Source organism: Dromaius novaehollandiae, chromosome 1 (assembly GCF_036370855.1).
Source record: "Dromaius novaehollandiae isolate bDroNov1 chromosome 1, bDroNov1.hap1, whole genome shotgun sequence".
Lineage (NCBI taxonomy): Eukaryota > Metazoa > Chordata > Aves > Casuariiformes > Dromaiidae > Dromaius > Dromaius novaehollandiae.
In genome coordinates, this window is record NC_088098.1 from 43,155,842 (window position 1) to 43,171,075 (window position 15,234).

Here is a 15,234-nt window from a genome sequence, read left to right on the forward strand (position 1 = left end):
GGGAACATATGGGCTTGTTGCTGAATGGAGTGGGTGCCATGGTGACAAAGGATACAGAGAGGCCAGTGTTACTGAGTGCCGCCTTTGCTTCAGTCTTTACTGCTAAGGTCAGCCCTCAGGAACCCCAGACCCTGGAGACAAGAGAGAAAGTCTGGAGAAAGGAAGACTTTCCCTTGGTCAAGGAGGATTGGGTTAGAGATCATTTAGGCAAACTTGACACCCACAAATCCATGGGCCCCGATGGGATGCACCCACAAGTGCTGAGGGAGCTGGCGGATGTTATTGCTAGGCCACTCTCCATCATCTTTGAAGGGTTATGGAGAACAGGAAAGGTGCCTGAGGACTGGAAGAAAGCCAGCATCAGTCCAGTCTTCAAAACGGGCAAGAAGGAGAACCCAGGAAACTACAGGCTGATCAGCCTCACCTCCATCCCTGGAAAGGTCATGGAGCAGCTCATCCTGGATGTCATCTCTAAGCATGTGAAGGATAAGAAGGTGATCAGTAGTAGTCAGTATGGATTCATCAAGGGGAAATCATGCTTAACCAACCTGAGAGCCTTCTATGATGGACTGACTGGCGAGGTAGAAGAGGGGAGAGCAGTGGAGATTGTCTACCTTGACTTCAGCAAGGCTTTCAACGCTGTCTCCCATAATACCCTTATAGGTAAGCTCAGGAAGTGTGGGTTAGACGAGTGGGCAGTGACGTGGATTGAGAACTGGCTGAATGGCAGAGCTCAGAGGGTTGTGATGAGCAGCGCAGAGTCTACTTGGAGGCCTGTAGCTAGCGGTGTTCCCCAGGGGTCAGTACTGGGTCCAGTCTTGTTCAACTTAGTCATCACTGACCTGGATGAAGGGACAGAGTGCACCCTGAGCAAGTTTGCTGATGATACAGAACTAGGAAGAGTGGCTGAAAAACCAGAAGGCTGTGCTGCCATTCAGAGGGACCTGGACAGGCTGGAGAGTTGGGTGGAGAGGAACCTCATGAAGTTCAACAAAGGCAAATGCAGGATCCTGCACCTAGGGAGGAATAACCCCATGCACCAGGACAGGTTGGGGGTTGACCTGCTGGAAAGCAGCTCTGCGGAGAAGGACCTGGGAGTCCTGGTGGACAAGTTGACCATGAGCCAGCAAGGTGCCCTTGTGGCAAAGCAGGCTGAGAGTATCCTGGGGGGCATTAGGAAGCGTGTTGCCAGCAGGTCGAGGGAGGTGATCCTCCCTCTCTACTCAGCCCTGGTGAGGCCACATCTGGAGTGCTGTGTCCAATTCTGGGCTCCCCAGTACAAGAGAGACATGGAACTACTGGAGCGAGTGCAGTGTAGGGCTACTAAGATGATTAGGGGACTGGAACATCTCTCTTATGAGGAAAGGCTGAGGGAGCTGGGCCTGTTTAGCCTGGAGAAGAGAAGACAGAGAAGATCTTATCAATGCATACAGATAACTTAAGGGAAGCTGCCAAGAGGATGGGGACAGACTATTTTCAGTGGTGCCTAGTGACAGGACAAGAGGCAATGGGCACGAACTGAAACACAGGAAGCTCCATCTGAACATGAGGAAAAACTTCTTCACTGTGAAGGTGACAGAGCACTGGGAGAGGTTGCTCAAAGAGGTTGTGGAGTCTCCTTCTCTGGAGATATTCAAAACCTTCCTGGATGCAATCCTGTGCAACGTGCTCAAGGTGACCCTGCTTGAGCAGGGGGGTTGGACTAGATATCTCCAGAGGTCTCTTCCAATCTCAACCACTCTGTGATTCTGTAATCTTCTATGATTGAGAAGAGGAGTTAGAACCTGTCTGAGACAAGTCTGGAAAGGATCAAAGTATAACTGAACTGCAATTCTGTCAGTTAACCTGGCTATATGCAAGTCCAAATTTGCCTTACATTCACGAGCCCATGCTCAAATTGGTTGAAAGAATTCTACGGGTATTATGAAGGAGAAAAATAAGGTTGCACTGCTGTTTGCTTTGGATCCAAGCATGAATTTACTTATAATAGAGACAGACTACATATACTGTGCTTGATTTAGCATTTCCTGTGTATCATAACAGTTCTTCTGGCATATGCTGAAGAAACAAGGCAGGTAGACTGCCTGCAAAACAATGCGGGTGCCTGAAGCCTGCAAGCAGTAGTGCGAATGTTCAGAGCTGCGTCAAAGAAACAAGCTTGATCCCAGGTTCAGCACCCTAAAGTCAGCGTAAGTTTAGCCTAGCTTTCCTGCCGCTGGTTTATTTATTCCTGCCTGGGAATATTTCCCTTAATTTTAGGAAGCCAATGTATCTATTCTGATGGTTACTGAATTGCTTTTTGAACACACAGAAGAAACTGCAGCATGTTAGATACCAAAAGGCAAGCACTGAAATTAGCGGTGCTCTTGAACTTTATTTCATTTCAAGGATAGCTATACTCCTTTGGCCAGCTAATAAACAGATTTTGTTCAGCAGTCTTTTACTGGGTACTTCTGGGTGTTTCTCGCTGTCTTGTGCCTTTAGGAAGACAAGCAGTACCATTCTAATTGACCAGAATATAAAATTTTCCTTCTGCTTAAGTCACTGGCACTTCAGATGGGATGGCTAGAAAATGCTAGATGATGAATTGGAATCTAGAGTGCATTGCTGAGCATTTGCTTATGTAAGTGAGATACAATCAGAATTCAGAGCTTCTGAGTTTAGAATTTGGATACCACTTGATATGTTATCTACTAAAACCAAAGCACCTGCATGATGATTTCACAAAATGGTGTTGTCAGTCACTTCCTCCTTCACTTACAGAAAAGTTTGTCTCCCATTTACCCTCTCACCTTTTGACTATTTCTTCCTCTTTTGCCTGGAATACCTTGCTTCGGGTCTGCTCTGTGATGAGAGTTCTTTTTGTAACAAGAAGTTGGAATGTTTTCATTCTGTATCTGTAAATCTTGTGGACACCATATTCCAAATCAAAAGAGAACACAGACCAGTGTTCTGATCTGGCACCAGTGTTTGGTGGAGATATAAACTGCCTCACTTCAAGGTCTTCCCTTTGTAGACTGGTAAGTAGTCAGTGTTCTGGTGCAGAATTTGAAATCCAGTCCATCTCCTTTATAAACCACTAAGTAATCTCCAAAAACCAAAAAAACATGCATTTTAAATATTCCTGCTTTACTTCTTTAAAGTGAAAATGGGGGGAGAAACCATAACATCAATAGCAAGTACACATGTGTTACCTGTTAAATAACAGAATCACTACTTTTGAAAGGGGATGCCCTCGGAAGTGAAACAATTAGAACAGTTTTAGCTTTTCAAACTGGAACACATCATGGTAGTGAATATGTAGGAGGTAATCCAGTTAAAATGTATGATGAATGTCTTGAGTCTTCATTGTTTCTTTAGTTTATGTTTAAAGCACTAAAAATGTGCCTAATGCAAAAAACACAAAAAGAATTAAAAAAAAGAGGTATAAAAATAGACGAAAATAAAGGGTGAAAGGGGGGGAGGTTAATATCTGACTCTTGTATGTAAAGTATCTGTATGCCTTAATTAAATACTAGGTATCATATTTATATTTACTTTATCCTGAGTAATGAGTTGATTAACATATCAGTTGTAAATATAGCTGTTGTTTTATATGTACCAGTAGTGTTTTCTTATGTTTATTGTTTTAAAGATTATTGAATGGTAAACCTTTATTGGACAATGAGAATACAGCAAGTGAAAACCAAGAATTTTGGTTTTTGAAAATGAGTTCACTGAACATAAAGGGAAAATCTTGCACTTAAATAAAGTTACCTTCTCCTGAGATAATTAAAAGAAATCCTTGCTGAATTAAGGATTATGTTCTGGCATAATTTGCCTTCTTGTACAAGCTACTGCATCAGGCTGGCAGTGTTATATGATGTACCGTGTCGAAAGCAACACAGTGAGGACATAGTTGATCTAATACTCATCTTTCTTGGCTTTAAATGTAGTTGATAACTGTTTAAACAGTTTTCCTTTTTTTAATTCTTCTTGTTTTAATATTCTGTGAAAACTATAACTTTCCCTCCTCCAAGTTTCAGTTATTACAAATGATTAAACCTAAGTTATAGTGATGCTTTGTGGAAGATTTTAAACAGGCACTCTGCTGACAGTATGCTGATTGTTTATGTATTTTAATCTTATATTTTTCATTAAAAACTATATGTGCAGGAGCTCTAGTTTTAAATCTCTTGCTTATTTCTCTTTTGAAATCTGTTTTCTGAGAAAATAGTAGCTATAAATGAAAAAAAAATTCTGAATCTACAAGTTTTATAAAATGGGCTTGAGTACCTAATTTTAAGAAGACCACTCTGTTACAACAATTGCAAGGAACTGATATGTAAAATAAATGTAGACATGCAACTTTCAAAACTTGTGCATAGCTTTGATCCCACGGGACAACTCACATAGCTCTTAATTTGACATATGTATCATAACATAATGATTTGGTTGGACAGATATAAATGAAAATACTTCTTTCAAAGTTTGAATAATGTCATAAATTTGTATTAACTTTTAGGAGAGTCATCATACTTTATTCCCTGACTTTATAATGATTCCCTTTTGGAGGATCATTGTTTCACATCTGTGTTACGATAGCACACAGAAGTTAGAGACAAACCCCTTTGTATTACAGGCTTCATACACAACATGAAGGAACATCATCTTGCCTACAGGCAAGAGCTTACCATTTAAAAATACAAACAATGTGTAAAGGCATGGGCAAAGGGAATGACATTGTATGTGTTCTGTGTATACATATATGTATAGATATGTCTGTATGAATATGTATACATACAATACCCGAGTGTCTAAACACACATATACATATACTGTAAGTATAAATAGGTATATGAATTCAATATGTATATTAAGTATAGTTTTTATCTGCTTTTTCATATATTTAAAAAGGAAAATAAATTGTGAACATTTACTCTTTGCTGTCATTTGTAGTATCAACATATAGGTGTATTTTGTAATCTAAATGGCTTCTGTCAAGATACTGTTTCACTTTCATTAAAATTATTTTAATGCATGTACTCATTGTGTAGTACAGATAGATTAGTGAAAAATATTAAGTAAAGAATATTTTCAGATCATAGTTACATATTGTTACATTAACTTAAGTAGACTATAAAGTGTGCCACAGAATACACAAATGTAAATGTGCATTTATTGTGCTTTATATGAACTTTCCTGCTTCTCTTAAGAAACTGTGGCCTGATCAAAAACCTGAAGGCAAATGAAAGCCTGACTTGATGTGCTTTCACAGCTGATGATTTGCTGGACATTTCCTGGATTGTGTGTTGTATGCTGCTGCTTTTGGTATTATTGGGTTATGCTTCCAGCAGGGTTGCTGAGTGTCGGTTAGCACTAATTAGCTGAGAAACAAAATAGTCAGCTAACTATTCTGATGAATATTTTGGGAGATTTTAGTGTATTTTATAGGTGGTGACAGTTTAAGGGTCTCAGCATTTTGGGAAGGTTTTAAGAAATGCAAATAATTTTCATCGTGTTTTAGTTGTATTTTTAGACATCTTTATGACTGCTTCTCATGTGGTTGTGCAGAGGCTATTTTAGTCATTGATCTAACATAAAATAATCTAGAAAAATCTAGAATATTTCAGGCAAAGTACATCAGTTGTGTGTTAGTCTCAGTAATTCCATTTACACAGAAGTTTCTATCTGCTCTGTCAACCAAGAGTGAGACTCTTTTGTCCTGATACAGCAGCACAAAGCTAAAGGAGCCCCCAGGCCTAGCACATTATTTTGCTACAAGCATTGGAAACACTACAAATCATTTGGGGTCCTCTGTAATCCATCTGCCTCAACAATTTTGGTGGGTCATCCAAATAATTTCTATTCAGTGGCTTAGGAAGCTGGATTCCAATCCACAGAGCAAGTTGGAAAAGTGCAGTAGAGATTAGTCAGGAGTCCGGTTAAAGCCATGAAAGCTCTGTATTATGTGGATATGATTCACTTGCAGTTTCTCAGAATTTCAGACACTATATTCTAATTAATTTTGTAGATTAGGTGATTTAATACCACTATAATACATGTAATTTTAGTCATATTTGTGTCTATCAGTGGCATGTGTATACTGTATAGTTCAAAGAAGTGAAAACAATATAACTTGACTTTACTCAGGAGTGTGCACAGTAACCACTTCCAGGAAGTTCAGCTATATTAGTTGCATTGGATTATATTATTAGGATGTGTTTACTGTAGTTTGGGAACCTGCAGTTTCTAATTGGCAATACTTATGCTCTTTGACTAAAAAGTTGAAAACATAGTGAGTATAATGATGTTAAGATAAATTTCACCAATACAAATTTGGTAATGAATAGATTATGCTTTTTCAGGTGGCTTTTAATTATGGAAATATTTGTTCATTTCTCTTCAAATTGTCAGTAAAAATAACATTTATATTTCATATTGGAACTAGAATAAGAGGTAAAATGGTCTTGCGATTATGTCACATGATTGGAAAACAAATATCAAGAATCCATTTAAATTTAACAGCATGACTTTGGGTAAACCTGAATGATCTGTGTCTGCTCTCCAGCTTTCTAATAGTTCACAATTATGAAGCTCCAGGTATTCTCAAATGAAAAATGTTGCAAGGAGTTTTTACATTTTCTTATAACTAGTGCTAATTTAAAATGAAAACTGGGACTTTGGACACTGGTAATTTAGGATTGTCTTTGAGTTAATTATGTAAACTCATCAAAATATTTTTACATAATGACAAACATAATTTCTTAGATTTTCTGTATTACTCAATATGAGGACATTGATGAAAAGGTATGTAGTAATTAAATAGCATTTATGTTGATTCACATCACTGGTGGTTTTAAATACTTCGCTTGAGAGTTAAGAGAAGGCATTGAGAATGGAATACTATGATTAACCTTTTTATATGCTGTAAAATTGATAATAATACTTTTTTATTTGTTATTTAAGGGCAGTTAAAAATGCATTGAGCTGTAGCTAAGAGTTGTGTGTTAGCTGTTTTCATCTTTAATAAATTAGCTATTTTCAATGGAGAATTATAAATGGCATCAGCACCCAGGAAGAAGACATTGTTTGTAAACATCCATTTCTAAATTAAGTCATCTTTTGTTTAGCTGTGAAAAGCATTAATAACCACATTCTAAATTTGGCATTCCTGCAATTCTACTAAAGTATTGCAATGTTTACAGTAAAATGTAATTATTAAATATCTCCCAGGCTTTAAATTTGTGTGCCAGATTATGGCAGAAGCAGTTTCTAAACCATATTGCATTGACGAAAATGACAGAATAATACCTTTCCAGAGAATGTAAGGTCTGTCCTGAAATGCGATGAAAACGCATTACAGAAACCTGCAGTGTGGAAGGGAATCTATCTGTTAAAATCAGAATTCTATGGCTTTGTTTCTTATTATCTAGTGTGAGCTCACACAACAGAGCTCTCGCATTGAAATATTTTCTCATTTTAAGGAATTAATGGCTCTCCACCAGCCCTTTAACATGTAAAATGAGTAGGTTACTTGTGTCCAGTACATCCAAAAAGAGCCAGGATAAAATAAACATAAGGAGTTGGATATCTTGGAAAAAATCTGTCATGGGTTTGGGTTAATCATCTCCAGAAGAAATTCAACTTGATGCCTGAAATGTAAGACTTCTTGGAGAAAGCAGTAAAGCCTGAGGCAGTGTTGATCTGAAGGAGTGCTCTCCATGGGTCAGAGCTGCTCTGCTGGCAGAGTGCAAACCCAGTTCACAACAGCGGTATGCTGAAAAGTTGTAAAAGACTGCAGGGGCCTTACAGTGCACGCACTCGAGCTTCAGTTACATAGTTTTAGTGGCCCAGTTTCTTATTATAAAATAAAACTAAAAAATAAAATCTGTGCCTAATTTTCTAGTCCCCTGTCCATCAATGATAATGTAGGATTTTTTCAGTGTTCATGGAATGAAGCAATCCTGAAATTATAGTATGAGTTTAAAAATAAATACATAAGATGTCATTTATATGCATCATGCGGTGCATATCCGTGTCTGAATATCTGTAAATGATCTAGACATATGACATCTTTATTAATATTCTTGTTTTTCGTATTCAATTTTTTTTTAAAACAACATTTCTATTTGTCTGAAGTTCCTGAACTGGAGGTGCTTACCATACATATATTCCAACTTCATATTATAAAGTCTTACTATGGTTCTAGTCTTCAAGGGTCCTGTATTCCAGTGTTAAAGGATTTTGATTTTGACTGCGTATTTCACCTGCTTGTGTATTATCTGTTTCTCTTTCTCTGTGGTTTTATAGATGGTTGTAATTTGCAATGACGTCAAGTGGACTTTATTAGTGCATCGGACTTAAATGTGATCTCTGATATAATATGACAATGAATTTTGTGTCAAATTGTTCCAACAAACTTTTAAAACTTGGATTTTATACAACATGTAAGCTATCACCTGTGCTTTCCACACCATAATAGTTTATCTTTAAACTAAAATGAACTCCACACTAGGAAAAAAAAAATCTTACTGCTATTTTAGCTAAAGACTGCCCAGTGATGGTTTCAGTAGGAATGAGATTTCGCATAAAATATCATCAGTGGTTGAAGACAAGTTTATCCCATTGTTGAATAAGGTAACATAGCAGTTCACAGAGTTTGATTTTCATCTTCCGAGGTTTTGCTTCTCTTTTTTTCCTACTTTGCTTGGCACTGTAGGTCCAAGAGCTAGGTAATGTATCATCTGTATTTCAGCCAATGTGTACATAAATAAGTTGACTCCACATTCAGATCCACAGCATTTTATACTACATCAGGCAGTCATTTTGGATGAATAGACCCCTGACTACCGAAGCATTTCAAATCCTTTTTCATTTGACCATTCAGTGACCTGATAACTATTTCCTGTCCCTAAGTAAGGTTGTGACCCAGGTCTTAGAGTGCAAAAGACAGATAATTTTAGCAACAAGTTAAATCCAAATGGATCTCATTGGAGGGGGTGAGGGAGAATACATTTGGCTAAATTCCTCTAAAATAAAGTGTTACAACACTTGGATTTAGTAAGTCTAGTTAAAAGTAATTGTTAAATTTGCTGTCATCCGTTTGGATGCTTGGGGACTGTAGGCAATGTTGGGGTGGTTTGTTTATTCATTTTGCTTTTACTAAACAATATCTAAATGTAAAGGTACTCTTTTTATACTTCATAAAACAATTATTCATGAAGAAGTCATTTAAATTGCATTTTCAGATATATTCAAAGCATTTTCCAAAGTGAATATTTCAAGCCTTGAACTCATATTGGTATGCACATGGTATTTTAACATAGGCCACAGAAAGTTAAATGTATAGGTTGTGTCCAGAGGAGGATCACAAATGTTGCATTGCATAAATATTCATCTTGCAAAAGTATTTCCATTTTGTATGAAGCTATGAACACGGACTATGATAAATTCTTAGAAACATGTATAAGTGCAAGTCTTGTTACAGTAGGACAACATGATGCTACAGTTTAAGAAGTTTCATGTTGCAATGCCTCTGCCTATTTTATCTTCTGAAGTACTGTTAAAGGTAGATTAAAGGAAGGCTTTAACCCCAGAGCATTTTGTTGATTTGAAAGTGTAATCAATTAAAGTTTTTTATAATAAAATTCTTGTTCTTCTATTCTGTAATGGGAACTATGGTGTTATGAGGAATTAGGAGGTCAGAGAGCTACAGCATTCCAGAAAGGTGGTTTTCATGTGACAATGCTTTTAATACTGAACACACATTTAAGTCTTTTTCTTTTTTATAACTAAGAGAGGTGTGGATCAGCTGTATAACATAATTTATTTTGGTAATGTGCAACATTTTTCAAGCAAAACGTTAAGAAAAGACTGCAGAATTGATACCTAGTTATTGAAAATTTTATATTGTTCAATACAAACTCGTGGCAAAGTGTTACACCTTTTACAAGTTTCATGTGGTCTATAAAAATAGACAGCAAGTATAGTAGATTTAGAAGATTTTACAAAGGATTGTAGGAGTGATTATAAGTAACCCACATATTGTAATATAAATGTACAATCATGTAGTAATATCTTTGCAACTTCTGTGATAAGCTGTGTATTTCTATAATGTGCGTCTTCCAACATCATAACTTTACAGTTCAACTTTTAGCATGTGCAATACACAAACATTTTATCAGTTTTGTCAAATTTGTAGTTTTGTGCAACTTTGATGTATACAACGCATTTATTTTTTCTGGCTTATGTGTTTAAAAAAAGAGATTTATAATAGAACACACAACTGATATCTTCAAATTGTCATGGAAAAAATGTATGCATTTAACCCTGGACTAAGGTGGAAATACTGTGTTTTCTAGTTATTTATATATATATGTATGTATAGAATGTGTATATGTATTAAATATATTTTTCTCAGATTCCTAAGACAGGTTGCATACAGAAATAATATTTTTCAAAATAATTTATTTACATGACAATCTGGAATAGTTATTCCTTTGCAGATTTATTGTTGGGTTAAATAATCTAATATTTGATTATAATTTCATAAGTCACTACACTTTTAGAATTATGTAGATAACCGAATTCACATAAAGAAATCCAAATAGTCAGAGAAAAGAAGAATTTACTTCATTTTCACAATCATCATTAAACAGCAGAATATGAACAACTAAGTTTTTTGAATGGTTTCTAAGTGCAGATTGAGTATCAAGCTTACTAAGAAATTGACTTTGGAAAGTCATTTCTCTAAAGCAATTGCATGCTTATTTTTTCTAATACGAAGCAAGTTTGCTATTTTTCAGTTTATGAAGAGAACAGGGATATCTTCTGTCAGAGATAGAATTCAATAAAAAATGTATTTTAAACACTAATACATATTTCAAAGTAAAATTTACTGAGAATTTGCTGTAGTAGCTGATGTTGTACATTTGTAATTAAGAAATTAGTAATGAATGTAAAGGGGAAAAAAAAAGAAGCTAAGGCAGAAAGCTCTGATTTAACCTACCGATGACCTGGCTTTGTTTGTTCAGATGACAGTTCTAAAAGTGTGCAGAGAATATTCCCTTTTAATACAGTTATTTGCCGCAAGCCCTGACCTCACTGCCTGTCAGGGAGCAGGTCTGAATTGGCCCTTTCTCTGATATCGTGACATTGCTTCTGTTGCCTCGATTGTGACCTCTGATTGCATGATACCCCTGAGAGTTGTATTTAATAAGCGTGACTCCTGACTCTTAGCCAGGTCTGCTTGCTTAGGTTTTGTCAGACTCTACTTGTAGTCTGGTCTACATATGCTAAAACATTGCATAGGCTGTCATCATACCATGTGAGCACTGTGCATTGTATTCAAAAATCTCTTTCCAATATCTTTCCTTTTATTTATTGCAAATGGAAATATTTATGAAAACCTATTCAGAATAAATTTTAGAAATTGATTCTTCCAGAATTATGGCTTCTAGGGATTTTTATTTTTATACCGCTATACAAATAGTTACTATTTCACTATATTACTAAGCATGGGAATTATCCATGCATCATGCTAATTGCTTACTTTGAGATTTATTTCCCCTATGAGAGTATTTTATGCATCTGTGACTTCCCATCAAGAATATGTTTGTTCATCATAAAAATGGTAGGGGAGAGTCCCCTTATTTCATTATCTGATTAATACAGTTGCACAGGGAGACAATACTGATGAGCATCCAGAGCACTGTGAGATGTAGCTATTCAGGGTCTAGTCAGGTGAAAGCTGAAGAATCTGATTGAAATCCAGGAGAGGGTAAGTAGAACTAAGAATTTTTAAATATCACTGAAAATTACATTTCTTGTTATAGTAACTACTTTTCTACATCATTGCATTCTTTTCTCCTCTTTTCCTCCTCTTCTAACCAGAATCCTGAAGGAGAGTCTGTTCAGGGACCAGGCAGCCTTGGGGATGATGATGCTGTTCAGACACTCTCCAATTTTAGTATCCCTTGATGCATTCACTGAACCAGAATATGGAGGAGTTCGAAGATTTGAAAGAATGTTTCAAGAATTGTGGTGCAAGTTAAAGACTAGTTTGTGTATTTACTTCTGTATATCTTTTGTGCTCTCACTTCAGGTACATATACCTTTTTCTAGTCTCTGTATCAATACCTCTAACAAACTGCTCACTTTTGTAGTTAAATTAAAGAAGGCTCTGTAAATACTGTTAATTAATGTTTCTCCATTTCTTGAACTGTTTTAAAGAAGACTGTTGACCTTTTCAGTCAGATTATTTTGTGTAAAAATTGGTATATTTTGTATGAAAAAGAAATGATATTAGAATCTTTCTTATAAAACAAGCTATCTGATAAAAGCCAAAAAGCAGACATTTTCTTGTTACTTTTAAAGTTGACAATGGAATACTGTTAGTTCTTCTTCATGACAGTGACTGTTACAATGAAAGTAAAACCTTACTTGGTTTGGTCAGTAAAATACTATTTTGTTATCTTTTAGAAGAATTCCCCTGTAAAGTGATACAATTTTAATAGTCTAATTTAGTTGGTAAGGTTGTGAAGCTTCTAGTACAACTGTCTGTTCCCTTCTCCTGGAATAAATAGTATGTGGTTAGCTATTGAAGTACCTTAATCTCAAATGGGAGTTTACTTACGTAATTGGACTTCATGTGCTTTCACTTCTTTTTGGATCAGCCCTTAGTGCTCTGTAAGTTCATGTGCCAGTAGCAGGAACTTACATAATTGGCTGCACATAAGCAGAGTTAGGAATGGACAACTATTGTCATTGTCCATTGTTGTTCAAAGCAACACGTAAAACAAATTATACTTTTAAGTTTATTAGTTATGGCTGTCCTGAAAGCGATTACACATATAAACAGAACAAACATGAGGCAAAATCACCTATTCAAAACTATCCTGGTATTTAACTCATTCCCTCCTTTTCAAACAAATTGTATCTATGTTGTCTATATACATAAAGGTAGAGATAGATAGATATACATTATATAGATGTAGCTATTATATAGATGACAGACGTATGTCAGTGAACTAGGGAGCTTTGCAGGGACTGTAGCTTAAAAGTTTAGTAAGAATGAAAGTAAGAATTTAAATACAATTACTGTAAGTATAATATGATAATCATCACCTAAGCTTAGGAAAGATGAAATTGTGTTCAGTAATGGATTTTTTTTTTAATTTTGTTCATTTTCTTATTCCAAAAAATAATTTAAGTAAAGTTCAAAACAAAATGGTTCTGCTAAGAAACAGAAGTCAAGGCCAATTTTTTGCTTCTTCAACTCTGATTTCTTCATTCAGTGAGGAAAATCTTTCAAACCTTCTCTGCATAAATAGAAATACTGTGCCATTGTAACTAGAACTGGTTCAAAATCAATATAATGAATTCAGTTCAATTTCCATGGCACTGAATACTCTTGAATATGTGTTGGCTAAACAAAAATAATTTACTGTACTCAAATTATTGCATTTTTCATGTGATTACAAGCTGAAAATTTGTATTGCAAATAATAAAGACCTCTATAAAATTATTAAGCCCTTTGAGCAACGTGAATTACGTATCAATATAGGGCAACTTTTAGGCAAATCAGTATTTTGTTTTGTATTGTTTTACCTGTCCTCCCTTACAAATGGAATTCTCTTTTTTGAATTGATCCATAAGATATTTGAATTTCATGTATTTCTTCCATGATTTATCAGCTCACTAAGTATAGCTTAATAAGAACAGTTAATGCTTTTATATGTATTTGCTTGTAAGTTCATAGTATTTATGGTTATTTTAGAACTGGAGATACATATGTAAGAATTGTACACACTTGGGGATTACCTCACTTTGGATGTAGGGTCTTTGGAAAAAGAACCATGTCTATGTCTGTGTTAAAGCATGAGATATTTTTTCTATTTAATTCAAAGAGCATTAAATCAAGCCTTGTTTATACAACATTTGGCATAATGACAGGCCTGATCTTCAGTGTTACCTCTGGGTTTTGCTATAAAGTAAATTAAACAGCAGCTTCATGCTTAGTCTATGTAGATTTTATGTGTATGTTTGACAGCGCAGAGTGGTTTTACTGTTATGCATTGCTGCACTGACACAGCCATGAATTGTTGTCACAGTACCTTCATCAAATACCAGTAGGTACTTCAGGTCAACATAAGTAAGCCAGAAGGAGTAAGCCAGAAGTCGTTTCACCTACGCAACATAAAACACTTCAAAATTGAAAATAGTATATGTGCATAAATTGGTTAGTGTAGATACCAAATCCATAGGTATTTATAATGCAACTACATATTGACATTAATAAAAATATTTCATTCAGCTTCACTGTCAGTGTTATCTTCCGTTGACAGTTATCAATCAAACTCCCAGTGGGTGAATATAAGTTCTTAAAACCAAGTTCGTATATTCTTTAGGTAATATAAATGATTTATATATATATATATATAACTATCAAGAGAAAATGTTTATTCTCAGATATCTAATACTTTTTGAAATATGCTTTTTAAAAATGTCCATTCCCAATCTGTGATACAAAATTATATATTTTTAATTATTCATTCATAAAAATTATGAGACAAATGTGTGTTGTGTAAGTCTTCCTGACTAACTTCATGGTGCTCCTGATTAATGTTGGCTCTAGGTCCTTTGATTCTAAAACAAAACCTACCTTTATGAATGTCACACTGAATAAAATATCCTTTATTTTTTTGGTCTCTTGATAGAAGGCAAGATAGTAGTCCAACCTCTTGTGCTCCTACAAAATATTCTTTTGTGTTTGGCTTTTAAGAATTCCTTTGGAAGATCTGATGTTTTAAATCATAGAGTTGCTTTGTTGATTTTATAGAAAAATATTCTTCTTGTGGGGACTCCATACATAGGGTGATCTTCTTTTTTTGTAAATATTTGGGAATGCTGTTTCATCACTGAGCAACTAAGCACTTGTGTTCAAGCTCTTGATTACTGTTCTCAGTTAATCTCAAGAACTGAGAATTTATGGAATAAAATCTATCAAAAGGGAGAAAATTTTATTGGTATTATACATCTCTTAATTTTCTCCCAGGCAATGTAAACTCTTCCCCCCTGTATAGTAGAGGGTATCCATCAGGAGAGGGCTCATTAATTCCAAGAGAATATGAAAAAAGTAGAGAAAAGGTCTCTACGAGGCAGATTTGGGGAAAGAGGCAGGGATTATGTGAAAAAATAGGCAGGATAAACAACATAGGTTCTAATTGCATGCTGTTTATTCCTTGCATTTAC

At 35.4% G+C, this 15,234-nt stretch overlaps 1 protein-coding gene across 3 annotated transcripts in view; it reads left to right on the forward strand.

The window, feature by feature from the left end:
* LRRIQ1 (leucine rich repeats and IQ motif containing 1) overlaps positions 1-15,234 on the forward strand; it is a 117,327-nt gene that overhangs the window by 70,436 nt on the left and 31,657 nt on the right. For 2 of the 3 annotated variants that reach the window (XM_064509837.1, XM_064509840.1), the window contains exon 24: positions 11,875-14,151. In XM_064509837.1, coding sequence (XP_064365907.1) covers positions 11,875-11,882 — 8 coding nt within the window. In that variant the 3' untranslated portion in view covers positions 11,883-14,151. Of the gene's footprint in view, positions 1-11,874; positions 14,152-14,707; positions 14,711-15,234 lie in introns of those variants that run through there. The other variant, XM_064509843.1, reaches the window with a different exon arrangement.